Source organism: Spea bombifrons, chromosome 3 (assembly GCF_027358695.1).
Source record: "Spea bombifrons isolate aSpeBom1 chromosome 3, aSpeBom1.2.pri, whole genome shotgun sequence".
In the NCBI taxonomy this organism is placed as follows: Eukaryota; Metazoa; Chordata; class Amphibia; order Anura; family Pelobatidae; genus Spea; species Spea bombifrons.
The window spans coordinates 55,077,313-55,103,596 of NC_071089.1; the positions used below are offsets into that span (position 1 = coordinate 55,077,313).

General features: G+C 37.5%; 1 protein-coding gene and 1 long non-coding RNA gene across 17 annotated transcripts in view; one reads left to right on the plus strand and one right to left on the minus strand.

Moving 5' to 3' along the window:
• The window catches only part of AFDN (afadin, adherens junction formation factor), an 84,555-nt gene that overhangs the window by 24,694 nt on the left and 33,577 nt on the right, over positions 1-26,284 (minus strand). For 6 of the 16 annotated variants that reach the window (XM_053461214.1, XM_053461203.1, XM_053461212.1 and 3 more), the window contains exons 7-23: positions 23,607-23,715; positions 23,251-23,409; positions 21,122-21,166; positions 18,472-18,566; positions 17,996-18,258; positions 17,365-17,431; positions 16,593-16,702; positions 14,194-14,255; positions 13,474-13,679; positions 11,548-11,568; positions 10,721-10,866; positions 9,140-9,234; positions 7,284-7,549; positions 6,914-7,057; positions 6,602-6,800; positions 5,338-5,441; positions 3,995-4,075 (exon numbers count right to left, since the gene is read on the minus strand). In XM_053461214.1, the coding sequence (XP_053317189.1) occupies positions 3,995-4,075; positions 5,338-5,441; positions 6,602-6,800; positions 6,914-7,057; positions 7,284-7,549; positions 9,140-9,234; positions 10,721-10,866; positions 11,548-11,568; positions 13,474-13,679; positions 14,194-14,255; positions 16,593-16,702; positions 17,365-17,431; positions 17,996-18,258; positions 18,472-18,566; positions 21,122-21,166; positions 23,251-23,409; positions 23,607-23,715 (2,172 nt within the window). The remainder of the gene's footprint in view (positions 1-3,994; positions 4,076-5,337; positions 5,442-6,601; positions 6,801-6,913; positions 7,058-7,283; positions 7,550-9,139; positions 9,235-10,720; positions 10,867-11,547; positions 11,569-13,473; positions 13,680-14,193; positions 14,256-16,592; positions 16,703-17,364; positions 17,432-17,995; positions 18,259-18,471; positions 18,567-21,121; positions 21,167-23,250; positions 23,410-23,606; positions 23,716-26,284) is intronic. The other 10 variants (XM_053461217.1, XM_053461208.1, XM_053461216.1 and 7 more) reach the window with 3 other exon arrangements.
• Positions 8,931-9,253, plus strand: LOC128484713 (uncharacterized). Its single transcript, XR_008351190.1, has 2 exons — positions 8,931-9,032; positions 9,092-9,253. It is a non-coding gene; the product is annotated as an uncharacterized LOC128484713 (long non-coding RNA).

Genomic DNA, 26,284 nt, shown 5'->3' on the forward strand with positions numbered 1-26,284 from the left:
CCTAACAGCCCCTTCTGTTTCGTAGGTGCCTTTTTAAGCAGGTCAGAAAAAAAAAAAGTGGATCAAGTATAGTTCAACATTATAAAGTTCTGTCTACATGGATTTCATCGGGAGCTAAGCTGTAGAGTCCAACCTGGGAAGTTCAGATTGGTAAGGGTTTCTTTATGGTTTATAGTTTTGTCTATTTAGGCCTCTCCAAATGTTGTCAAGAACGGGTAAGTCATCTATATAGCGTACAAGTGTAAAACAATATACGGCTTAATAATAAACTGCATATACGCACATACATTTTTTTCTTTAAATATAGTGGGTGGGTTGTAGGAACATCTCAAGTAGAAAACCATGACACTGAAGCAGGAGACATTGTAAAGGTGGCAGCAAGGCCTACAATGCAGTTGCGTGGGACCACTGCATGTAGCAAGGTACCTAAGAAGCCGAGTTTCTCCTTTTTAATGAATATAGTCTGACATAGTACAGAAGTAGTCATCAGGTAGCGGTCAATTTTTCACCTCATAACACCACAAAAACAGTGTGCAATCTACTTTGGGAATATTCTGCGACAAATTCACTGCCCCATATCTTACGAATTAATAGAACAACCAGAAAAAAAACAAACACAGTGCTCAGGGATTGCATGCAAAAGTGAAAATCCACACCTTTCATACATTGCATGGCAGACAAGTGGGTCCTGTAGACTTTTTGGGGTGAATTAATAGCATCTCATATTTCCCTGTTGAACCTTGTTAAACAATCGCCTAAGAGTTGCTCCATCTGGATCTAGACATCAATATTACACTTTTTGAACAGGTAAGTATGGGCTATTTAATAAAATACAACTGACTTCATCAAGCAGCATATTGACTTTTAGGGAACTCCATGTTATCTGCAAAGCCTACCAGACAACATTTAGAGTAAAGTAGAAAAATGCACACAAACAAAAACACGTTTGTTAAGGTCCCTATAAAAAGTAATCTAGCAGACAAGGTACGCTTAAAACATGTACCGTTTTAAAAAGGATTGTATTAAATGAGATTTGGAACAAACAAACAAAAATAGTACCCTCTCTCTTTAAGATCAAACGAAACTTGAAAAGACTTGTATTAAAGCACTTCAACAGGTATTCTGTAGCGCAATCTACAGGCAACGGCCAGTTCAAACACTACAAAGCAAAGTAGGGAGTGGAGAAAGACACAGGAGAAGGGAGAACAGTCATGGAAAAAAAGGAAAAAGCCAAACTCGAATATGGAAATAAAACAGGCTATGAACTTACTGCTGGCTCTGTTCGTCCAACAACTGAAAACCACATTCTTCTAGGGTTGCCGACTTTGTAAATGAACTTAAAGTTAACTCTTCTCGTAGGCTGAATTCACCTGCACCGAGCTCTATCGCCTGGATATATGCACAGCACTTATCCGGATAACGCAGCTACATGCTCTGACAACGACGTATGGCATGTATCAGCTCTGACTACAAACACTGGGGCTCTTACGTAACATCTGCGGGGCAGACTTGCCTTTCATTTACCTTCCAGCTTTGCTAGCTTAGAAGAAGAAGAAGAAAAAAAAGCTAAATAGAACACAACAAAAACATATTTTTCCTTTAATGAAAAGAAAACTCCCTAAATTAAACAGGAAGCCAAATGCTGGCTTGCTACAAAGAATAGTAGTAAGCGTTATGCTAAACGGCTTGAAAAATGGATATATTTTGCACTGTTTGCTTCCAGCTCATCTGGATTTCATAAAAATGTGGCCACACTGTTGATCTGTGAGAGGCACGGATCTGCACATACTGCTTTTTTTTCTCTCTTCCTTTCCAGATTAACACAGCAAGCAAACATGGAATAAAAAGCCAAGAATTAAAATATACTTTGTCTAGACTTTGAAATGTTTTACACAATATGAAAAATATAAAAATTTTAAAATATTCCTAAAAATTACTAAAAAAAAAAAAAAAAAAAAAAAGTATTCCCTACAGCAAATACAGGTACCTCTTCAGAATTTCGGGGGTACAACTCTCACGATCCTCTTTTCTTTGGGAATGGATGCATTATGGGAGTTGTTGTTTAGCAGATGGGAAATTATTAGTGGCTACCCTTGTTTTATTAGATTATATTTAGCCTCTGCATTAACATTTACGGTCTCTCATTCCATCAATGATTGCAGGTACCCTATTGCACATGCAGCTCTGCGGGGGCAGACAATATGCAGGTATGTACAGCATTCCTGTAAAAATATTTTCTATGTAATATTTAAACTGCTTTAATAGACGAGTAAAAGAACTTACACATTTCCTCACTAAAGCACATATTTATGTATAAAAAGTGATTGTGATAAGTTTGAAACATATGCTGCACATGGAAAGCCCCATTGAGGAGAAGCTCAAACTTAGCAGTATGAACCAGCCAGCAAAAGAAGCAGAATTATCTAAATCTAAAATGACCTCACGGCTCAGTGTCTCCATCTTTTGGTTTTGCTACAAAATTATAATAGTAGTTTTGGATCGCATGCCTATCTTTCAGCATTTATAGTCTTTTTGGAATAAGGCAGGCCTATAATGAAGTACATAAGCCACTTTACATATTATTGATAATGCTGATGTTGATTTCATCTCCAGCTGCATAATTTGTTGACCATCTGTATTAAAATGCCAGGACTGCCTCATCATCCCCAGCCTGGCCCTGGTCACAACCCCTTACACAAATTCCCTTGTCCTGCGATGTCTACTAACTTAATCTGCTTTGGCAAATCAGGCCTCTCTGTTACTATGATCATCCCTGGGAACTTCTGGGCTCTGGCTACCCGGAGCCTTACCTTGTAGGACGCGGCCAGGACGGCACACTGACGTCGGTGGGCAGTCCCGCTGATGTCGGGGGAGTTCCCACTGACGGCAGTGGGAAACACCCCCATTTAAAGGAAAAATGGGCGGGGCGTGTCAAGACCCCGCTCCCGCGACCCGGAGGATTCAGGTCTTGACCCGGAGAGTTCCCAGGTATGACTATGATGGATGTGAAACTGAAAGGCTAATCTCCTTAATTTGTAGGTCAACATTCCACTATTTTTATCCTTGACCACTTAATATGGATCTACATTTTTACTTGGACATTTGGCCCGGACAATTAAGCATGCTCCTTTAAAGCAGAGATCTTCTGAAAAATAACATGAGGAGCGAAGACTCATGTTAATATATGTATGTATAAAGAAATGCTAAGTATTTCTAGAATTCATGTGGGTGTAACATTAACAAAAGCACATTTACCCAAGAATGTACTACGGTTCCTGTCCTGTAATATAAATCAAATATCGAAAATAAATCTATAGCCCAAATCATCACACGCACATTTTATTAATTCTTCAAATCCCAAGTGGTGTAGCAACTTTAATTCCATTCTAAGGTTTCATTTTGACCGCCCTGGAATTGCTTTGCCTTACTTAGCAATATTATAGCAACATATTATGCAGATAAGTACATAATGGTATTAAAGTTGTACTGTATATACAGGTGTTCTTTCTCATAATGGAATGTTAAAAACAAGTTAAAAAACAAAAATGTGTATATTAAAAAAGAGGGATATCCCACACATAGATATTTGTATGAATTAACTACCACATTTGAATGTATACAATTTGCAATATATGTAGGTATAAAGGCTGGCAATTCTTTTTCTACATATCATGATGAAGCAATTGTAATTTTACGTATTACATTTCTGTGACACTTTTATACTTAAACAACCATAACGTCTTTAAATAAAAAAAAAAAACAACAAAAACGCAAAACACAAAGGGGGACAAATTCATAATTAATCAATGTGTACAAAGTCCTAAATCATCTATCTCTTTCTGTAATGTCCTGAAGATTGTGTTGAATGAACCGTCAGAAATAAAAAAAAAACACAACCAACCATTTTCTCAAACAAAACAATTATAAAATGTATAATCTGAGAGATAAAGCCTTTAGTCAACATGTCTGCATTTTTTTAATGCATATTACTTACCTTAGCTGCGACAATGCTCAAACCCATGCCATTTTGCTTCTTAAGTGTCACAGTGATTATTTCAGGGTCTTTTCTTAAAGGCTACAAAAGAGTAACTTCAATTAACCAACTGCTAAAAAAAAAAAGATCTAAAAAATCATCATGTTGAAGCAAGCCCTGGATACATTCTTCATTTGCAGAAAGGGTCCCTGACCTGCACCTTGCTTTGATTCATTCAAAAGACACTTAACTACTCCCAGTTATTAAGGTAGATCAACAAATAATGGGGTAATTTACATTCCCCCACAAACAACTGGTTAATTTTAGTAACAATAAAAATTATTACTGGGTCTTACTTTGTAAGTTTTCAAACTCTCAGCTAGTTAACGGAACAATCCAGCCATCGTATGCACTTTAATGTATATGATGGTCTCTGAGTGGTCTCTGAACTGTTTTGTAGTTTCCGTGGCAAGCACATGGAGGGTTTCTTCAGGGTTCATATATCAGCTTTCAATCTGTCTATTAATCTCATATACCACATCTTAAATATTCCATGTCTGACCACTCAACCTTTGCTGCAGAAAACTATGCAAAATCTGTATTTTAATATTAGCTGCTGCTTTAGAAACGTATGTAGTTTCATTCATGTTTGCTTCAAGAAACACGATTTCAATCCCTCTATAGTAACAGAAATAATGGCCGATGGAATTAAGCATAAATACAGAGCTGAAAAGGTCAACGAAAGTACGTGTTTGCTTCAGACACTACGAAGCACAAATTTCGAACGGTATACAAAAATATGTTTTCTCAACAATCCATTAAAAATAAATACAGAGTTGAAAAATACATTTGACTCTTTCTGCTGAGCTGTACACGTTTTGCATTTTTACTTTTAGTTTGCTTATTTTACTGGGAGGTGGAGTTTCCATGGTAAATACACATGGTCGTGAACAAAAGGCATGTTTGTTTTCAAATGGACATAAAACTTCCAAAAAATAGGAAGTAAATTCAGCCAGTGGTCTTAATAAAATGAGGTCCCCAATCACCAGAATATATGAACCAGTATTGCTCGGGAATAAGTATAAGGTTGTCTTGATATCGGATAAGGCCAAGGATCAAATAACGTAGGAGGTTTCTACTACTGGAAACAAAACGGGCAGATCACGTGGGCCAAATGGTTCTGTTGTCAAGTTCTATGAACTACATATTAAATACATTCAATCCAATTTGCCCTGAATTGGATAAATGCATCCAGTGCTAGGCTACAACAAAAGGAAATGATGATATCCCTGTGGTATGAGTGTGAATTTAGGACTATGTCAGGTGCCTCCTAGGTGGCAAGTTCTAACTTCCACTATGCTTACCATATCTGTATTCTCTGTTAAGAGATGATTCTCATAGTCAGCTCCTTCAAAGAAAATTGTCCAAGTGCCTGGGGAGCGAGGGTGAGGCACTAACCTGCAGAAGCCTATCGAGAGAGAGAAAAAAAAATATAGAAACAATTTGAATAAAGGTTTCATTGTTCCTTTATGTATGTTACACTATTGCACCTAAAAGCAGCACCTGTTCAAATATTATGTTTATTTTGTTTACAAAGCAAAAAAGTAATAAGAGCTGCTTACAATGAAACAGCAATGATACATTGATCAGGCCTAATGAACCTTCTCATAGCGAGATGTTTAAACTTACACGGGGGGGACCTTTTGTTTCCAGTTTGTCTGTGACTGTGAGCCACTGTGAGTGTAAATAAGCACACAGCGTACACATTGCAACAGGAGCGTCGTAACAGGTATATGAGGAGCTACCTAAAATGCTTCAAAGCTTAGGTATGTCAAGCAACTGGCATCTTATATTGTGGTTTGTGTAATTTTTACAGATTTCATAAAACTATTTTTAAGATGAACTGGTACAGAGCAAGAGGGCCCTGGTTATTGCAAACATACAATATCATGCCTTTAAAAAAAAAAAATATATATATATATATATGAAATGCACCAGCATTGTTCTTTATATATAGCCCCCACCATTATGGTATTCCATAGATCTAGAACACCAACCAAAAACTTTAATTTTGCTAGAAACTGGCAATACAGAGCTCCACAGAAAGGTTGGCCAGGAGCCACGGTGTTTGTTGTAATGTTTAACTTAATGGTACTTAGCTCCCTACAGTTGTATGAATGACTAATCTATTAGCTAAAAGCACAGAGCAGCAGTAAATTAGAAACAAAAAAAGAGCAAGGCCCTCAACAACCTGCGTTGTCATTTTATTAAAGGGGACATCTCATAAACTATAAACAAACTTATAAAATCAGAGATTAATCTTGCAGTGTCGGAAAGAAGATACCTTCTGTTCCTGAAAGAGGTTTTTGGCAGCCTAAAGCTGCTTCATGGGGTTGCCAAAGTCTCCCACAGCAAGAAGAAAGTGGCGATGGAGAAGAAAATTTACTTTGGAAGGCTACTGCTGGAAAAGGGCACTTTGTTCAGACTGCTCACTGTGTGATTTGTAATGTATACCTTGCCTTATAGTTGCTATCATTTATTCAATCATGATATTTATAAAGTGTAGGATAATCTTATGTAACTCTGCAAGTGAAAGATTATGATAATAAGAATTGCTTTGCAACGAACCTCTCTGACACAGTGGATCCAAAAACTCCTGCAAACCGTTGGGTATATTCCTAACTACATCACATGAGTAACCATCCTCCGGTAAAAGGAAAGGAAGCTGGAGGTCTGGGTCCTCCTCTAGTTGAACCTCCCGGCCATCGCTACGAGCGAGTTCATCAGCAGTATTCTCTGCTACAGACACCACATTCTCTATTAGTTCCTACAGGAAAAGAGAAAAAAAGGTGATAAATCACCTCCAGAACTTTCACTACATCAATATTGTTTATACGTGGCCTATAAAACCCCCTTTTTCCCTTTACAACAGGTGTTTACCGTGGGGATGTAAGGTTCGTCAGGTGCACAATGGTAATTCTGCAATAAAGCCTGCAGCTGTAGGGAGTTCAGTTTGAAGCATGTATTGTTAATATTTGGAATATCTTGATGGGAATACTTGTCCATGGTGAGAAGAGTTGTCGCCTAAAACCAGAACAGAGTGAGATTTCATTATGAACCAAGATGACAGCATAAGAGTTTAAACATTAGCTGGGGAAGCAAAAACACAGAAAAAGACAATAAAAAATTAAAATACAGCTTATTGGAGTGTCTTAATTCTGCCAATATTTTCCAAAAACATTGTGTTTTTTTTTCCTTTGGAAGGAAATTGTATATTATATAACAAGTATCTGCTTATTAGTACACCCACCTGCACTATTCTGCTAAGATGGCAATCTGCAGCTAATTCCAGCCCTTGCTTTTCTGCCCAGGCCTCTATGTAGGCCAGCTGCTGGCGTATGATGGCTCCCCAGTAATGAGAGCACAAACCGGAGTCTGGGTCGGTCACCAGCCGATTGAAGAGCCACATATTAACGAAGTGGAAGAGCTGCGAGAACAGCTGGATGGTTAACGCAGCATTCACCCGGCATCGCCTCAGGAGTGACATGGCTCCGGTCAGAGTGTGTAATACTTCCTCTATAAACGGTACAAACCAATAGTTAAAAAAAAAATATACAAACTGTCAGCATACAGAAGCCATGGAATTTAACACAAATATGACATCCAAAATGAATAGTGAGTAGAGGTACCCACACAGTTTTCTTAGACCTAGGCTAAAAATATTTAAACTCAAGTGCATACATAATGTTTTTTCTTAATTAATCATCCCAGTTTTCAGTACTATTTGTACTTTTTGTTTAGTTTCTGTTTACAGAAACAGTCCATAATACAAAATAAAATCAGGAACTAGTAGAACCCTCTACTGCACTGTAGAACACTACATGGGAAACCCCTTGATTGTTGTACTGAGAACCATAACAGGGGTTCCTCCATAAAAGATAGAAGTGGATCTCTAAAAAATCCTATCATGTTACTGAGGTAATGTGTTATTGTGCTATGCAACTTGTTTCTTATACTGTTGTACCCTGGTTTCCTTGTTTTTATTTGAAAACTGTTCAAAAGTAAAAAAAAACCTATCTCTAGCCATATATGAAATTTTAAAAATACCCTTCAAACACCCCACAGCACTCCCCATTTACCTACAATAAATTTAACTAAAAGAAAAGAAGTCCAAAAAATACAATTTGCCAACTAGTGTTTTAGTGGAAAAAATGAAATATGGGGTCATTTGAATTGGGGTAAGCTAAACTAACTTGTAAGATATTGCTGAACATAAAAAAGTGCACTTTTTCTGCCGCTACTATTTTTCCAGGCAAGAAAATGGCGGTATTTTAATACTTGGCATGCATTAATGCTACCACCATTATTTGTCAAAGTTTGTGGTAGTAATTTTTAGTCAAGATTTCAAAAATATATGGTTTGATGGGGTTAAACTGAATGCCCCAAATAGTACATTGGCAGAATGACCAAATGTCAAAATTCCAAAGATGAAAAAATGAAATGCGCACGTCAAATGTGGCCTTTTAGCCCCCAAACAACCCGACAAACCTATACACGGGAGGTATCGTACTCTGGAGATGTCGCAGGACACATATTGGGGTGTTTGACAGTGACATGTACTAGGAGCTAGAAATTCGTACCTAAACTGAGTGTTGGGGGGGCCCACACACTCACTACTGGAAAGAGTTAAAATATCAACATTTGAAATAACTTGGGGTGTCTTGTTTTCAAAAATATATGGGTTGATGGGTTACATTTAATTGGCTAGCTTCAAAGATGTCCCAAATAGGACATGGGGGCAGGATGATCAGATTTGGGAGAAAAACAATGTTTTTTAAATATCAAAAAGGTTACTTGTACTTATTGCCTTAACACTTGTGGGGAAAAAAAGCAAAGAAAATTAAATAAAAACATAGGGCATTTCTAAAGTCATGACAAATATCATGTCTAGCCCCTGGGATTGAAGGGGTTAAAGCAGTCTTGTATATTTTGACTATCACTGTACATACTACATAAACACGTAAATAATGACTAGTTGATTTGGAGTGTTATTTAATATGTTTTCATACAAGTCTTGAAAATCTGAGCACATTTTTGGATTTTTGGAAGCTATGCCAGTAATGTTTACGACAAGGTATTCCTTTCCATCCCATATGGTTTCCTGACCTATTTTAGGCCTTTGTGTGTTGTTTTCTTCAGGGTCATCTAGAAACGCAGGCATGTAATTGCTCAACTCAGTTTGTAGACAGTGCACCAAGTATCTGCATAAAAAAAAAACCAGCATGGTAAAAGTCTAAATGCAAATAAAACACAATACTAGATATCCTGGTACTTTTACTAACAATTTCACCTTACTATTGTGGAAGCAAACTTTGTATCTAATATATATATATCTACGTCAAGATAATGTTCAATGACCAAATGCTCAAACCAAAATAGGAAACTCAAAACTTCCTATACACCTGTGTGTGTGTATTTTACAAATGAACATATCAAAGGGTGAACTTCTAAGACCATCAAGTGACAACTACTGTGCAGACAAGACCCCAGGGCATCACTAGACACTATCCTAAGACCAGAAGCAAAGTGTAGGAGCACCGGATGTGTATCCTATCTTCAGCCTCAACCATTCTTCAACCTCCTAATAGATGTTCACAAGAACAGGGCCCCTTTTACTTCCGTACCAGTACATCTACACTCACTGGCCACTTTATTAGGTACACCTGTTCAACTGCTTGTTAACACAAATAGTTAATCAGCCAATCACACGGCAGCAATTCAATGCATTTAGGTATGTAGACGTAGTCAAGACAACTTGCTGAAGTTCAAACCAAGCATCAGAATGGGAAAGAAAGGGTATTTAAGTGACTTTAAACGTGGCATGGTTGTTAAGCTAAGAACAGGAAATTTGCACAGGCTCACCAAAATAGGACAACTGAAGACTGGAAGAACGTTGCCTGGTACTAGCAAGGTGTACCTAATAAAGTGGCCAGTGAGTGTCTGGTTGTTCATGTTACTATTTATATAGTTAACTTTAATTTTAAACTGTTAAATTGTGCATTTAAAAGCACGTGGTTGTGTTATCAAAGCCTATCTACATGCACAGATTCCAAGAATCAATATGGGTCAAAACCATGATTCTGACACTGAAGTCAAGTAGAAAATTAACAGTTATTCAGACTTGTTTTCCACCAAAGGCTTAGCCTGAGAATACTTTATTGGAATCCTACTCTTAATTTATGTAAGAAAAGGTAACAGATGTCCTGGCCTCTGCTAGCAGTATTTTAGAGGACTGAACATGCGACTCCAACACTAGATAACTTTGCGGAGAAATTGCATCCTATTATCACAAATATCTTATGACAAGAACAAATGTTTAAATTACATGATGTGACAGGAGACGGCAGCTCCAAAAAAGCCCAATTACATAAATGTGTTATTTCTCACTTACAAAGGATGAAAGGAAAACATGAAAGCAGATTATAACTTGTATATAAATGTAATCAAGGCTATAAGGGAATATGACATTATTCCAGGTCTGCAGAGTGCTTAAATATCAGTTTTCTTTTACCATGTTTGGATTGTTTGCTGCTGGTACCAAGCAGTTAATTTCTACACCAAGTTGAGGCAGTACAGCCAAGCTTAAGCCTTACTGTGGTCTGAATGTGAGAAAGTTACATTGCACAACCAACAAACTTTGTACTGATGAACTGGAATGAGATAACAGGAATGAGTAAATAGACTTACTTGAATGCCATCTGAACCAAATGTGCCAAAACATCCTGTGCATCCAAAGTGATCCGACTCAGGTCCCTATCCTGTTTAATGAAGTTCAACAACTCTGATGCATTTGCCATCCAGAATGCCAGAGCCCCAGCAATGTTCTTCTGCTTCTGTAGAAACAAGGTCACCATTCCCATTTTAGTATATTTCCAGTGACCGGTTTTTACTCCATCCATGGAACCACCAATAGACCAGCACCATGACCCACCACATGTACTGTATGTATGTTACCAGAAAAGAGCAAAGCTTCATGATGGTTTTATTTATCTCAATATAAAACAATAAGCTTTGTATGGAACACAATGTGCAAGCAAAACATTGCAAAGTTATTGGAAGCAATTAATGGATGCTTTATCTGGTAAGTATTGTGCATGTGTGCCCAAGCACAGAGATGCTCCCATCTGCCACCCTGAGTACTGTTAGTTTGAGGACACACAGCATTTGGTACTGGTCTATTCAATACCCCAATGGAAAAAAAAAGAACATCAGATTAGATGAGATCCAAAGAATAAGCCATCATAGGATGGGATAAAAATGAAGGGGGAAGAAGGGAGAAAACAAAATTGATACTTGTGTATCCACACTGAGGTGTGTAAAAGCAGAGGATTATGGGATGCCAATAAGTTGCATAGTCAAAAAGAAGTTTTAGTACTGCAGTAAACTCTGTTGAATGAGGGTTATGAACTTCTCAGCCCAGCCATTTAAAGGAGTATTATACTCTTGATATGAAAGCAGCGTGAGACTTTGCTAAGCCAAAGTAGCTGGGATTACCTCCCATTGTCATATCCTACCTGATCACCCTGGTCTACTTCCTGGAGTATAGGGGATGAGGAAATCAAGGAGAACAGAGAAAGACACTTGTAAACAATTGCAAAAGCCCACTTTCATTTAACAAGGCACAGCCTATGCTTGCAAGTTTAAAAGAAACGATGTATACATAGTGTGCAATTTATATTACTAGTATTATTGCATTCTATTTATATATAAGCTCTAACAGATTTTGTAGCGCTACTAAATTGGGGAAATGGGCCTGAGGATGGAACACTGGATCAAATATTTAGGCAATTTATAGCTAATATTATATATTAGATTGAACCTTACTTTAAAATAAGTACATAAAAAAGTCATAAAACCACCACATCGATAAGATTCATTTTATACACAGAAATATAGACCTTTATATTCGGAGTTTCTTACAAAAGGGAAAGTCTTGGTCATATCTTAGACATAAGGTTTGTCCTTAATGTATTAACATGCATGTTCCTTTGGTGTATTAACCTTTACCATATCTGCTGGAAGACTATTCTACTTATATACCCCTCAGCAAACACCCACTAGTTGTAGACTATGAATTATTGCCCTTTGATTTCTTCATCTTTTAAATACACAGTCCTTCATAACGACAGACCTGGAAAAATATTCCACTGCATTTCAATCCTATAAACTTTATTTTGGCTCTTAGCACGTAATCTATTCCCATAACTCCAACACATTTTGAAACCTGCTGAAATGATTCCTAATAGACTAGCAAATTTCACTCAATAAGGCCTCATGGAATCCATGTCTGGAAATGAACGACTATTGTGGAAATAAAGTGATCCGGGTATAGTTGGGTTTCACACCGGGGTTTACATTACAAGCATACATTTCAAACTTCAGTTAACATCAAGGTCCCTTTGGATCTGCAGCAATGATTCAGAATCATCACCCTCTGTTTCTACTATCGTGTGAAAAAAATAGCATAATTTGTGCTAACATTTGTCCCACAAGTACTTTGGTTACACAATCAGATGTTTACAGCATTCCTTAAGCCAACTTGTCTAATTTGTGGTAGGAAACAAAAATAGCTGCTCAGGGCACTTTTACTGCTTATTTTAAGCAGTTATCTTTAATCCTGTAAAAAAAGTGCAGTGAAAGGGTAGACCAGGGTACTCCTGCTCACCATGCTTACCAAGTGCATATCAATGATAAGGCCTGTGAGGGCCAAAAAGCATGACTAAAGTTCTTGGTTCTCTCAGGCAGAAGAAACACGCCACACTCAGACTACTTGATGGAGACTGTTCTGCCATTATGGAACAAATAATTCGGCACGCTATTAAACTTAACTAGTTCTTGGTCAAGCAAGTCCCCTGCTCATCTACAAAACTCGGTATCCTCAACTTGCTTATAGGGTCTACTGATCAAAGAGTGAGATATGATGACCTAAAATGAGTCATAAAACCACCAAACGCTCTTTAAAAAGACTATGATAAACAGAATACTTTTTGTTTTAATGAGATATATTTTGAATAATGAGAGCTTGATATTTTCTCAAACCCAATCAAAGCCTAGACCCAAGAGTGTATGCTGAATGTGTCTCAGCATGATACAATTTTAGAACATTGGTACAACAATTAAGTTTAAATAACACTATGGAAAGGTAATCAACAATTGTATCCGTCACCCTGGTGACTAGTGATAATTTGATTCTATTTTGAAGCTTCCCATATGGAGTGCATTAATTCTACTCCAACAGCTACAGCAACTAGAAAAACATAAGGTCTCATCTATTTAAAACTCTGTACTACAGGTGTAATACTTCTAACACAGGCCAAGTATCACCAAAGTTACGCGAAGAGACTCGTTTCTCAAACGTTATTTGTGAAAGCAGAACAACAAGAATATAGCACCTGTATAGCAGCTACTTTGCAGAGACCCACCAACTCAGGAAAACTTACCTGAATAACACTGTCCATCATGCTCACCATCTTGTTCACAATAGCAATAACCTTGTGTGTCCGCTCAGCAGGACTAACGTCTGGCCTGTACTGGTTGGACAATACATACCGACAGGCCATGTACAGTACATACGTCGGGCTCAACTTAAAGTGCACAGTGGAACTGTTGGTATAGTTAATAATGGCTGCCAGGAAGGAGTCTTCAGCTGCACAGAGGAAACAAAAACAAAAAAGGAAAGGACCTTATTAAATACATTGATTTGTAAGTATGTATTTTCTTTAAAAGGTGTCACCTTTGAGCCTCCAATAACATTTTTTACATGTAATTACACATATAGCACATATATCACCAAATTACATGTATGATACTGGATCAAAGGCTACCAGCCATCCTCTTCTTTTATTTTCAGTTTCGGGGGTACAGGATAGACTTTGGCACATGTATCTTACATGCACCACAGCATTGGATTCAAAGGGGGAACCAAAATCTGCAAGGTTTCCAATGTAATACAGCTTAAGTTGACCTGCCACTAATATGCGCTACAATTCTAACTTAGATTATATGACCAAACCCTTTTGATGACCAAAGAATCGAGGGCTGACAGGATGAATGCGATCATTGGCTGTATTTTAGTGCAAGCATAGTTAAATATCACCAAACTAGACATATATCAATACGAGGACATTCGTATGACAATGCATTACAAAGGCAGTACTTACAGTTTTCTCTGAACTCTATGCTTGCAGGCAACATATGTTCCGGTCCTGTAGCATCCTGAGGTCTGAAGAATAGAAAGGTATGGTTACAGAAGCAAGAGGAATAGAGTGAAGCAATCCCACTGTCCAAGGATACGGTACGCTCAAGGGGAGTCATTTTGTAAAGGCAGATGAAGCATCGATCAGGCAAAATGTTTAAAGAATAAGAACTTTTGTGATATTAAGGCAGCTAGTGGCAATTTCTCTATTTGGCTGGGAATGCCTATTAGAGTGAGCCTGAAAGTCAGCATCATGTATTATTGATAAAAGAATCAGCCTTGCTCAATAGTATACCACCATTGCACACCTGTTATTTCTGTGGCTCAAGTAACACTATATCTCACATATGGAAAGCCTCAGAACTTACAACGAAGAATGAATTAACCAGTAAAAAAAATACATGGAAACATGCCGATTTTAATATTTAATGGGGTACATTCCATAATTGCTACCATTTCTGTACTGATGGAGTGAAAAGTGTAAAATTGACTTACAGTCATCAACTGGGGGAAATTCTAAACAAGCAGGGGTTATAGGCAGGATATATAACAGGTTAACACATATTAAAACATTCAAATGATTCATATCCAAAATACCTTCATATGTATACATATTTACAAAGCTAATGGTTTAATTACGCATGATTTTTTTAAAAAAATTATTAAATATATAACAAACAGCGACAAAGCAGTATAATTGATCACGGTTTTAAGTTTTTCATATATATATATATATATATATATATATATATATATATATATATATATATATATATATACATATACATATATATATACACATATATATATACATATATATATACATACATATACACACACACACATATACATATATATATACATATACACATATATACACACACATATATATATATACACACTATAAAAGAAAATACTGCCCCTCAATATTATTTTCTAACGTTCACAAAACAAGCCAAGCCTGTATCACTGTATAATACTGCGTACAAACTGGTGTCTAATGCTGCAGTGTGTTTAAAAAACAGATTTTTTTTTTTCTACCTTTGAATGAGATGACCATAGTGGAATACACATGCTAGTCTACTAGGTTTCAGAAACATATGTGTTATGTCTCTGTTTTAAAATCCTAGGCATATTAGGTGTATCCAAACACAGGGTAGGTATATGAAGATATTTTGGGGTTTTATTTGCACTTGCTATGTACAATCGATAGCCAGTAAAGTAACCTTTTCACCAAAATGTATATGTTTTTCATACTAAATGATGGATTTCATAGATGAATATGGTTTCATATGAAAGCCACACTCGTCAGGAAAAAAATAATAATTTGTATGGGTAAACTAAATGAGAAAGAGGGAAATTACAGTTGAACAAGAACATAGCAGAAATGTTGAAAATGCTGTTGTCCACAGGTGTAAAACCATCAGGAAAGGGTTAAGCTCAGATTCTTATGTGATACGCTGTGATGTATTGCTTGTTATGTCCTAGTTACCTATTATATAGTACTATCAGTTCTGTACAAGTCAATAAGTACACAATGCTATTTTTTGATCTTTGATAGCTCATCGTAAAAGGGTTTTGGAACATGTAGTGCTGTCTGGAACAGGCCAACTCAGGGAATTCAGCTTTGGAGAACTAGAATTTTTACCATACTTAACCCTAGCCATCTTGCCTTCATCTGAGAAACCAAGCTTAAAGTTTAAAACACAACTTTTCTGCATTTGGAAGACCATATATAAACAAGCTCCTATTCTGTGGCGCCACCTAGTGGTTCTTTCTTACATAACTGCCTCCGTTTTTCAGACGTAGGAAAAACTTTCCCCCTTTTTGATTTACAGAACATCACAGACAGATGGAAAATTATGACATAGTTCTGTCTGTTTCTGCTGACCAAAAACCTCACAGACATGGCCTCTTCACCGGATTGTTCCCTTGTCACACCCAACGTTCCAAGAGCACAAAATACCAGACTGTTCATACACACCCAAAAATGTGTGTGCTGGTTTATTAATATTTCTAAGATCTTCACAGCAGGAACCTAAATATCAATGTCAAAGAGAATTCACCAGTATCAAGAAGGGTGTGGGGGTAATGCGTTATGCATATGTGTGTATATAATAAGAAGCCACAAGCCTCTTAGTGATTATCATGCTGCGGCCCTGGACCAGTAGACATGCACTGCATTACTGAATGACAAATATACTTTTTGGACACGTCCTTAAATATAGTTTCCTGATACAAAGTGGGATTTGAAATACAGTGGGACAGTGGAAAAACAAATAATAAATAACTTTAAAATAAATAGATATCGTCAAACCACTGATCTTCACACAATTTTATATTTATCCATCTCCCAGATTTTACCTGCCATCTTGTGCACGGTAATCTTGCTGCTTATCCATCCGGATCATTGGTTTCACCATGCCTCTTTCCGCTGTGCCAGACATTCTGTCATTATCCAGCTTGTTGGTTATCTATAGCAGAAAATAAGCAGTCGATTGTATTCCTTTGGCTAGAGAATATACAGTAAACCATGTATTTTGCTATTCAATAACAAAATAAAAAGTAGCTGACCATGCATCTACTGTATAATCGGTGAAATTTTGCCGCAGACTACTAAAACCATTGGTATTTTAAAGTGACAATATCACCTGAAAATTAAATGGTTCATATAAATGTCATGTACTTCCAAGACCATGTCTGTAAAAGGTATGGCATTTGCCGGACTGTCAAAAAGCTCCAAGTGCTTACATTGTAAGACATTCCTTCTCTGACAGTTTATACAACGACGCATGCCCATTTCCCAGTTTATAGTGGGTAGTGTATGCAGTAATATACAGCTATAATGTATAGATCCTCGTCCAAAAAGTACTTAAGGTTTAGTATAAGGGACGGTATAGTCTGAAAATAGGAACCCAATGTGTTTTACGGTATGGTGATGGCATCACTTAGCTATGGTGGTTATTAAGTGAAAATTCCTCATCGCCACAGTAGCAGCTACTGAAAGCTGTAAGCATGGAGGGGAGGAAAAATGACAGAAGCAGAGCACGCTGTACTTATCTGCATTCAGCAAAAGGCCTTGTAGTCCACGCAAGATGGACACCAATATAGATTTTACATTTAAAAAAATTTGTACCTTATTTGTTGGTAGTGCTGCCCCACTATGCACATCTCCCTCCAAGCCAAACGTAGTTTCTTGAACACTGACCAGAGAAAGGAAAAGCAAGACAGACAACATTTTAGGAGCAATGTTAACGCTGATGCAAATTGTTACCAAATCAGAGGGTTTGTCCAACAGGTAGACGTTCAACCGTTGGCCTGCACTGCAGCACTCATTTTGGCCTAGGGTTCTGAAACCTCATACTAGTCTAAACTAGCAACACAATATAATGGAAATATCCACAGCTTTGGAGACACGCTTGGCCATACTGGGGGATTTCCAAGATCTACTGTGCAAGGCATAGATATTATTTTACATTTTATAAGTAGGGGCAAGTCTGTGCCATGTTTCTCTCGCATTATTATTAAAATTCATATAACAGTTACGTAGGCTGAAAAAAAAGAAAAAAGACATGCGCCCATCAAGTTCAGCCTTTACAAAGTATTCAAAAGGTTTGCAAAGTTATATGTATACAGAATGGAAGTGTGTGGCTGACCACATAACCAAAATACCATAACCCATTCCATAACACTGAATGGATGTATGCTTAGTTAAAACCTAGAAAAAGAGTGCAACGTAAAAGAAGTTTCCAAGAGCCCTTGCTTACCCAGGCTTGTTCTTCTGTCCTCTAATCATCTGGCCAGTATCTGAAGGCCTTTTACCCAGAGACTGATCGTGGTTGGGATCAACAAATTTAAATACATGTGATGATCCAAACTGCACCTTCACTCCGCTGTGCAACATAGTTGTCTCTGTGATGCGCTGACCATCAACATAAGTGTCTGCATCAATACTTCTAGGGGTGACTGTGACCACTCCATCCATATTTGTGAGATCGCAGTGATGAGGCTGTATCCCTGGGCCAAACAACTGCAATAATACAACAGAAATCCAATGTTATCTTTAGGACCATAGATATTAACCACTAGATATTTAGATCCAACGGACCCTCACTCAGCAGCTGTTGGGGACACAGCTGAGGTCCTACTCAGCAATGTCCTATCCTTTCTTAAGGCAGTTTTTAGCTGCATAAGCAATTACATCCTTCTTAATTCTGGAGTAATAACTGCAGTGACCATATACCTGTATAGAATTCTCCTCCAGTTTTTCAGTTCCAACTTCTGTCACACTCGGCTGAAGACGGTACAGTTTGGGCTTATCTCTGGAGTCTGATCCATCTAAATTTCACAAAAAACGCAGTCAATGCTAGGATATTAAGAATAAACATTTAACAGAAACTTTAGCAGATACTTCTCTCTATAGGAAACCTGTTTAATTGGTTATATTCAGCCCACATCAACGAAAATTTATTTTAATTTAAATTTAATTTTTTTTTTTTTATGAATGAAAAAAAAAAAATTATCCAATATGCAAACTCATGCTCAAGCAAGCTTACAATAATATTGTTATTAATCCCTCTCTCACAGATCCATGTAGCAAAAATGTAGGCCCATTCCAACTCTACAAGGCCAACACTGCCAAAGTGCTGATTTAGCAAAGCATCCACAAACCAAGACAGTGCCACTACCATTTTTAAAGAAGTATTCAGTATTTGCCTTTTGCAAGAAATAACGGTGCCCGTGTTGCCCAAAAGTTTCTACTTTTGAATCCCTTGCCCTATTATTCTAGAACTCCCTGGGAAGACACGTGTTCTTTCACAATCTCTAGAGGAGCATAATCAACCCCAATAACTAAAGAACATCTGCATGGACATCTGCGTTTAATAAAATGCACTTGAGTCCAAGAAACATGGACTCCAATGTGCACTTAACATGAAAAGAAGACTGGGGTGTATTGAAACACTGTATCCTAAAAGTCATAGGATTAAGAGCTCTGTGCAGCTTAACGTAAGGTGTGCAATCTTTGGTTTCCTGCCTCTCCTGTCACCCCCGTGTTACTGTTGCTTTCTACAATCCTTTCAGTGTCCTCTTAGGTTTTTGTGATGTTTTGGGGACCTTTGTGTCTGCTGCAATGAAGTATACTAAAAGTCCCCGTCACTGAGTTAGGTACACTCTTTCAGTAAACCTATTGCACACTGGAAAATGGCACGACACACTTATAATGAAATTAATATTGTTGGCAACCCACTAAAACGGAATTTACTGTATGAATTTCTTGGTAAATTAAGAGACTGCAAGAAACAGAATAGTCGCTATTTATCAAGGCCTTTAAAATCCAGAAAGCAAGAAATCCCTGGTGGTCTTGTCAGTTGTGGGGTCTTAGCTGGGATATTGTTTCTTTTCAATGGACTTCAAACAAAGCAATCTTTAGAAGTACCATTAAGTACAAGGAAACAAAGAAAGTTCTCTACCAAGCCGCCCTTTTGAAAGGACAGTGGAACCCAGATCCCTCGCCATTATATTTTCTTAAATGCCCTTACTCCCCCCACTGCCATCGGTCTCCCGAATGTTTCTCAACTTAGAATATTAAAAGAACTTGAACACTTGGTAATGTCCTCTATTCTATTTATACCACTCGCATTTAGCTTTTTAATAATTAACAGAATTATTATTCCAATAGCGCCATCATACTACTACATTCACATGGAAGGAACAGGTTTGCATTTATAAAGAGCAAGCAAAATGAAAGACATGCACACAAGGGATGCCACTTTTTGGATTGCTTACCCATGGTTCTACAGACTCATTTGCTTATGCATGCTGTTTTAGACACGGCTTTTGAGTACGGTATAGGGTTAGAAATGTATGAGGCTACACATGTCACCTACAGACAGCTGTTTTGATCTTAGACCCCATTAGTGCAGCATATAAACTAGCCAGGCTCATTCAAGTGAATTTAGGAACTCAATGCAGATATGCAGAGATTTATTCTTGAGAGGTTAGACGACTGGCTGTAATTAAATGGATTTAGAGGGAAGCTGGCTCTCAGATATCCCTAAAAGTTTGGTAGTGTGATAATGTGCCTGAGCGAGTGTAAACTGGGGCAATGGAGTAATGGTATAACAATAAGGACCGCAGAGTCTGCAGCAGATGTAGCAGGAGCGATGCATCACCTCAGAATCTCTACATTGAGGTAGTTATAAATCCCTTCTTCTACCCAACAGGAAAGTTGGGGAAATGGATCAAATGGAGAAAATGTTTTGAGTTCTGCTTTTCTCTACCTCATTAATGCGATGGGTCTGACCCTTTAAGACCGTACAAGCTGTATAGCTCAAATAAGCTAAGCAGCACATTTAGCAGGATGGAAAAATGTCATGCAACAGAGTAGTGTTGGTTCTGTTTTGCCCCAAACATATTTACTTTTTACAAGCAATTAAACGGTTGGGTAACAGGCAGCTGACATTGGACTGTCCCTTTAAAGACCACAAGCGTGACCAGAATAGCAGGACGTTCCTTAGCCACACTGATTGATCCTTCAGCTACCCCTGTGTAAAATTCTCACTACACTTGCTTTTGGCTCTATGTTCTTTCCCTGTGTGCAATCTCAGGCCATCCTTGTTTTCCCATTGCTGTTCAGATCCGAGTGTATCTACTGAATTTAGCATATTAGATTGTATTACAACAGTAATAATAATTTCATACTAAAAGCAGTGTTTCCTAAGACCTTTGCTCTGTTAGGGAAGGGTGGCCTTAAAGCAGTTCTGCCTAACTGATATGGGATGTCCCCCTGTAAATACAAGCTGTTCAACCATTCACACACACACACACACACACACACACACACACACACACACACACACACTGTGAGCTGTAAGGTGCCGACTTGTTATTACCTTCGTAAGAATGATAGCCGTAGTAGGCAAAGTGGTTTCTTCTGCCTGAGGATAGAACACATGCACAGACAGGACCCATGTAAAGACACCATCAGCAGAAGAGACACCATGCAGAGCATGCCGAGAGAAAGGAGTGAGACAGAAGTGAGTGTTCAGCTAGGCAATAAGGAAAGACAGTGATTAATTCATCAACACACTGAAGTTAAAAAAGTCATAGAACATTCCCCAACATTAATGTGTTATAAAAGAGTAAATGGTTTTAGAGAACAATTGTATGTGAAGCTGTGAGTAAAGTGTCAGAAGGTTAAGGAGGAGCTGACAGGAGAATAATCGATGTGCACAAAGAAGTTCGTTAGTTAAGGCTAGCAAATTAATAGATAATTAGTCGAGATAAATCCCCAGAGAGCTCACGGTGACAGGTAATTAGAAGAGGTACTTGCATTTCTTTCATAGCCCAAAAGCAACCAAGCAATATAGACAACCACAGAGAACACAAAATAGCTTCTCACTGCCAACACAAGGACCACCACCTCCTACCTAGATGGTTAAAGAGACGCACAACTTTTTCATAATGTGTCTACAAACCCTGATCCGAAAAGGCATTGCAAACGGGTAGATGTGCTTGTGATTTTATTTTTTATTGCTTTGAGTTCAGGTTAAAAGCACTGGATAAATGCCTGAAATGTGTATAATTATCAACAAGTATTAACTAGAGAATGTTATTTATCGGTAACTACACTTACAATGACTGCATGGTGCAGTTAGCGTTAAAAAAAAACAACAAAAAAACATGTTGATCTCACTGTACTAAACATTTTAAGTTAAAGGGCTAAGTCTGCAATTCCAAGAAGAGAAATTGATAAATAAATATAGGTGTCAATATGTATAACATATCATTTTTGGGAAATTCAGTCCTGCGACTTGTGCCTATTACCTAAGTCTCTGCCTGCCCAGGCTCAGTGCTCTACTACTGCAGCTGCTGATGCAGCTCTTTGACTGTCCTTACGCTGGGGGAACTTTAAAAAAAAAAAAATCATATCGTGGTGGAAATTCAGTCCGGCTCCACAGTGTTTGCCTGCCCAGGCCTTACTACTCTTGCTGCTGCACCTCTTTGACTGCCCTTAGTCTGGGGGGATCTTTTTCTTTAAACTTCTATAGTTACAGGTGAGTCCAGAAGGTGTTAGGAGCCGAAAGGGGCCTCCAAATTTCGTCCTAGCCGAACGGCCGTGAAACGAAATTCGTTGCCTGGAAATGAACGCGGCAAAAACGAGACGAAAATTTCATCCAAAGCGATTTTGCTCACCGCGCACATGTCTATTGGATACCCTAAAATCCCAGTAGGAGTTCACTTGTCAACGATCCAGTGTATAAATCAGTTACTAAATATACATTGCAAAAAGCAGAACGGAGTTAAAAGCAATGACACGAGAAACGATTTCTACACTCTACTGAGGCATAAACGATCTTAGGTGACTGGTCCAAGTTGAGCAGTACACTATTTCTAAAGTAACAGCTGACGGTGTATAAAAGCAGTCTGGCATGTGGAAACGAGTGCAGGTACTCAGGACATGAGCTCACACAATGCCCTATGGAACAATGTGGCAGCAAAATTCGATTTTCAGTCAACAACCGTTTAAAGGTAACACCAGCTAATAACAACATAAATAGAAATATAGTTTTGGGTAAAGATTTGTTTCTTTCCAAAACGAGTTTACCAGCTCTGCATTCACAAGACTTTATATTTGCCAAAAATTACAAACACCTACAGGTAAGGACCATCTGGTTTCCACCAAATGCTTATCAGACTTTTGATTAATCAGCAATGACTCAGAGTCCTAAACAAGGATACTTTGCCTATGGCTATTCGCTACAAAATGGGGATAAACAAAAAATTGAAAAAAAAATTACATATGCCCAGGGGTAATAGGGACCACAAGGATCCTGAAATATTCTAATGTACCAGGTTTATCCAACTAATAGATTTTGTTTTATAGTAAGGCACATTTTCCCTCATTCCATAACGATTTGGTTGAAGTTCAACATAAACAGAACTAAATTGATACATGCTCTAGAAGGGTTAGGTTTTATTTGTGCTAACAATTGATGTGAGAAGTATCGCAACCCTTTACCTGGACTTAATTCTACCAAGTAGGGTAGTTTGTCAGGTGAAAGTGAAAACCCATAGCCATCCATTCTCTCCTTGCCCTTTGATGCTTTGCCCTCCTGTGGTCGGTTCTTATTTGGGAGGTAATCTGGAGGCCTTCTTTTCAACTGAAAAACAAGTTCTCCTGAAAAAAAAAAAATATATAAAAATATGTAAAGCTACTATAAATGAATAAAGTTGAAAACCATTCCAGCTAACATGTCACTCCATGTAAAAATGTAAGCACAAATTATGCAAAAAGATAGAAATCAGAAGTTAAATCCATGAAAGGCTTCTGTTATTTATGTAAATATGCCCTAATATGGCTATGACAGCGAATACCGTGGTTGCTTGGCCAGTCTCGGAATATCTGAAGAGGACATTCATCATCATCCAGTATGATCTCCTTAACGCCTTTGTCAGAATGTTGTGCCCCAGGAGGAAGTGTTACCTGTATTAAAACACCAACACATATTAAAAAGCGAACACAAAATGGAAAAGAAAAAGGTGCTGTGCAACTAAATAAACTGCTGATAAGTACTGTACAAAGTATTCTTTAATTAAACTCTGTATTAAATAATCAATATAAAGCAACAGGACACATGGCTGAGCACAGCACATTCCATATGATCTAACCACCCAAAAAAGTAGTATATTTTCTATACCATAATATAAAGGAGTATCCACTGATAATGTTTTACACGCTTCCACAGCTGGGCAAAATCTGTCAGCTATAGCAATCTCATCATAGCTTCTTTCCCAACTATGATTTTTGAGCCAATGGCAGGTTTTACTGAAACCCTAAGGCATCACTTGGGAATCACAGCCTATTGGTATTTTTCTGTCTGATGGGAAACACAAAGGATAATACCTTATTTGCTTGATTATAAGACGACCCTGCAGCGCTGCGGGGGATCTGGATCTTAGTCTTGTAGTTAGACCTCTGAGGTCTGATTAGAAGATGACCTAGAGTATAAGACAATGGTTATTTTTCAGAGCATTTGCTCTGAAGAAAACCTTGTCTTATAATCGAGCAAACACGGTATATGTTTTCTCTGTGGTGGACTGACATTTTGTTTCAGCGGACCCTTAAAGACTAAAATAAAATTCTACAGGTGACATGTTAGCCAAGTCATGCGTTTCAGCACCAAGTAAAGCCAAACTTATTAAATATTTAATCTTCTATTGTATTTGCAGTAACAGATATTTACAACTGTTGAACCTGTAAGCTTGGGAATAAACTTTTTTTTTTAAAAAACTTTTCAAAAAATAAAAAGAACAAAGTTGTTCATTAGAACATTAAGCATGGTATCCATTTTTCACGCTATGACTGTGTACCTTTTCATTCACAAATGTATTGTTTGGCATGACAATGTTTTGCCGTACACATTTACACATTAATGTAACACTTTCGAGTTCCCCCCTGGTTTCTGCTCCTGTGACATCTTTATAAATGACCTTCATTTTCTATTTCTATTATATGTAATATGCACACATATACACAGAAGCTAAAGTGACAATGGCACACACGATTGCAAGTCACGTTACATGGGGGATTTCACTAAGAACCCCAGTGCTTTTACTCCCTTTACAACTGTCATTGCCATAACGGATCATACAGAAATATCAGAGGAATTCCAGGGTTTCGCTTCAAATGTAAAGTAACTGATACTTAGTGGAAAGCCAGAATTTTAACGGTTCAACTGCAGTACAGAGGCATGTCTGATTTTGAGGATGTTCCGTTCCGATGTGCTTGAAAGAAAGGGGCTATGAAAAAAAAAAAAAAAAAAAAGCTTCTACAAATTCTATTTGTAGTATAGTAGTTAAATCATTGCCATTAACACCTTTCCAGGAATAAATAAAGGAAGAGTCAAACTAAAATAATGTAAGAATAAGTCAAGATCAAAATAATATTTAGGTTTTCCCAGAAACATAAATTCAGTAAAAAGACAAAAAGGGAACATTTTCCGTCCTCTTCAAAGATGCATTTCCAAAAGATAATTATAAATTGCCCAACATCATACTGCTACAGGCTGCCCCCCCACACTATGAATTGTTTTTAATTTCTGTGAAATAGTCTGTGTAGCCGAGTCATTTCCTTTCAAATACAGAGTAAACCAGTCAGAAAATAGGCTAAATCAAAATAACCAACTACATTTTTTTTTATTATTAATAACTACATTCTAAGCATCTCCTTATTTAACAAAAAGCTTGCAAGGGTCTCTACTGCTTCTGTACCAGTCTGTCTTAACGTATGTTAATGTTATTAATTTTCGCTCTACCCTGCTGTAATAGTGCTGAAGAATTTGTTTTCAAATAGGATTTATGCTTCTATTAATATATAGTTGTACCACCTCTACGGAAATGCTATACATCAATATAGAGAAGGAAAACAAAATATATCCCTTTGGACGCATTTTGTCAGTTGAAGAAACACTGGTATTAAGAAACTAGGCTTCCAAATTTAATTGATTTGCCTACTGGTCTAAAAACCTGTCCCAAACCTTTTGTTATTACCGGTTCACATTAGGATGAAAAACTAGGAGCACGTAGAAAGCTTTTCAAATATATTAAATTGCACATAATGTCGGCACAGAAAATAGTATCAACGTGCTTAGGAATACTTTAACAAGACCATTAATAAAATATCAGAAATATTTGTAAACCATAGGCTACCTAACACTAGATCTCTTTGTTTTCTGTGTTTAAAAAAAACCTAAAAAAACAACTAAAACATGCATAACATGGCAAACTGTGTACTAATATCTGGTCTGATATGTCTTCATTATTTTTGATCTGTTTACTAATTTGTATTCTCCGAGATTTTAACATGTTTAATGCAACAGATATCTACCCTCAGGAAATGAGGGTAGTGGAAAAAATCTGAAGAACATTTATTACAAGAAGGCTTCAGCGAGAAATAAAGTTCTGCAAGAGCTTGCCTTAGAAATAGCAATGAAAAAAGGGCCACTTTTCCCCACTGAGAAAGGGAAACCCAAGTATCTTGGGTCGGTATGGAC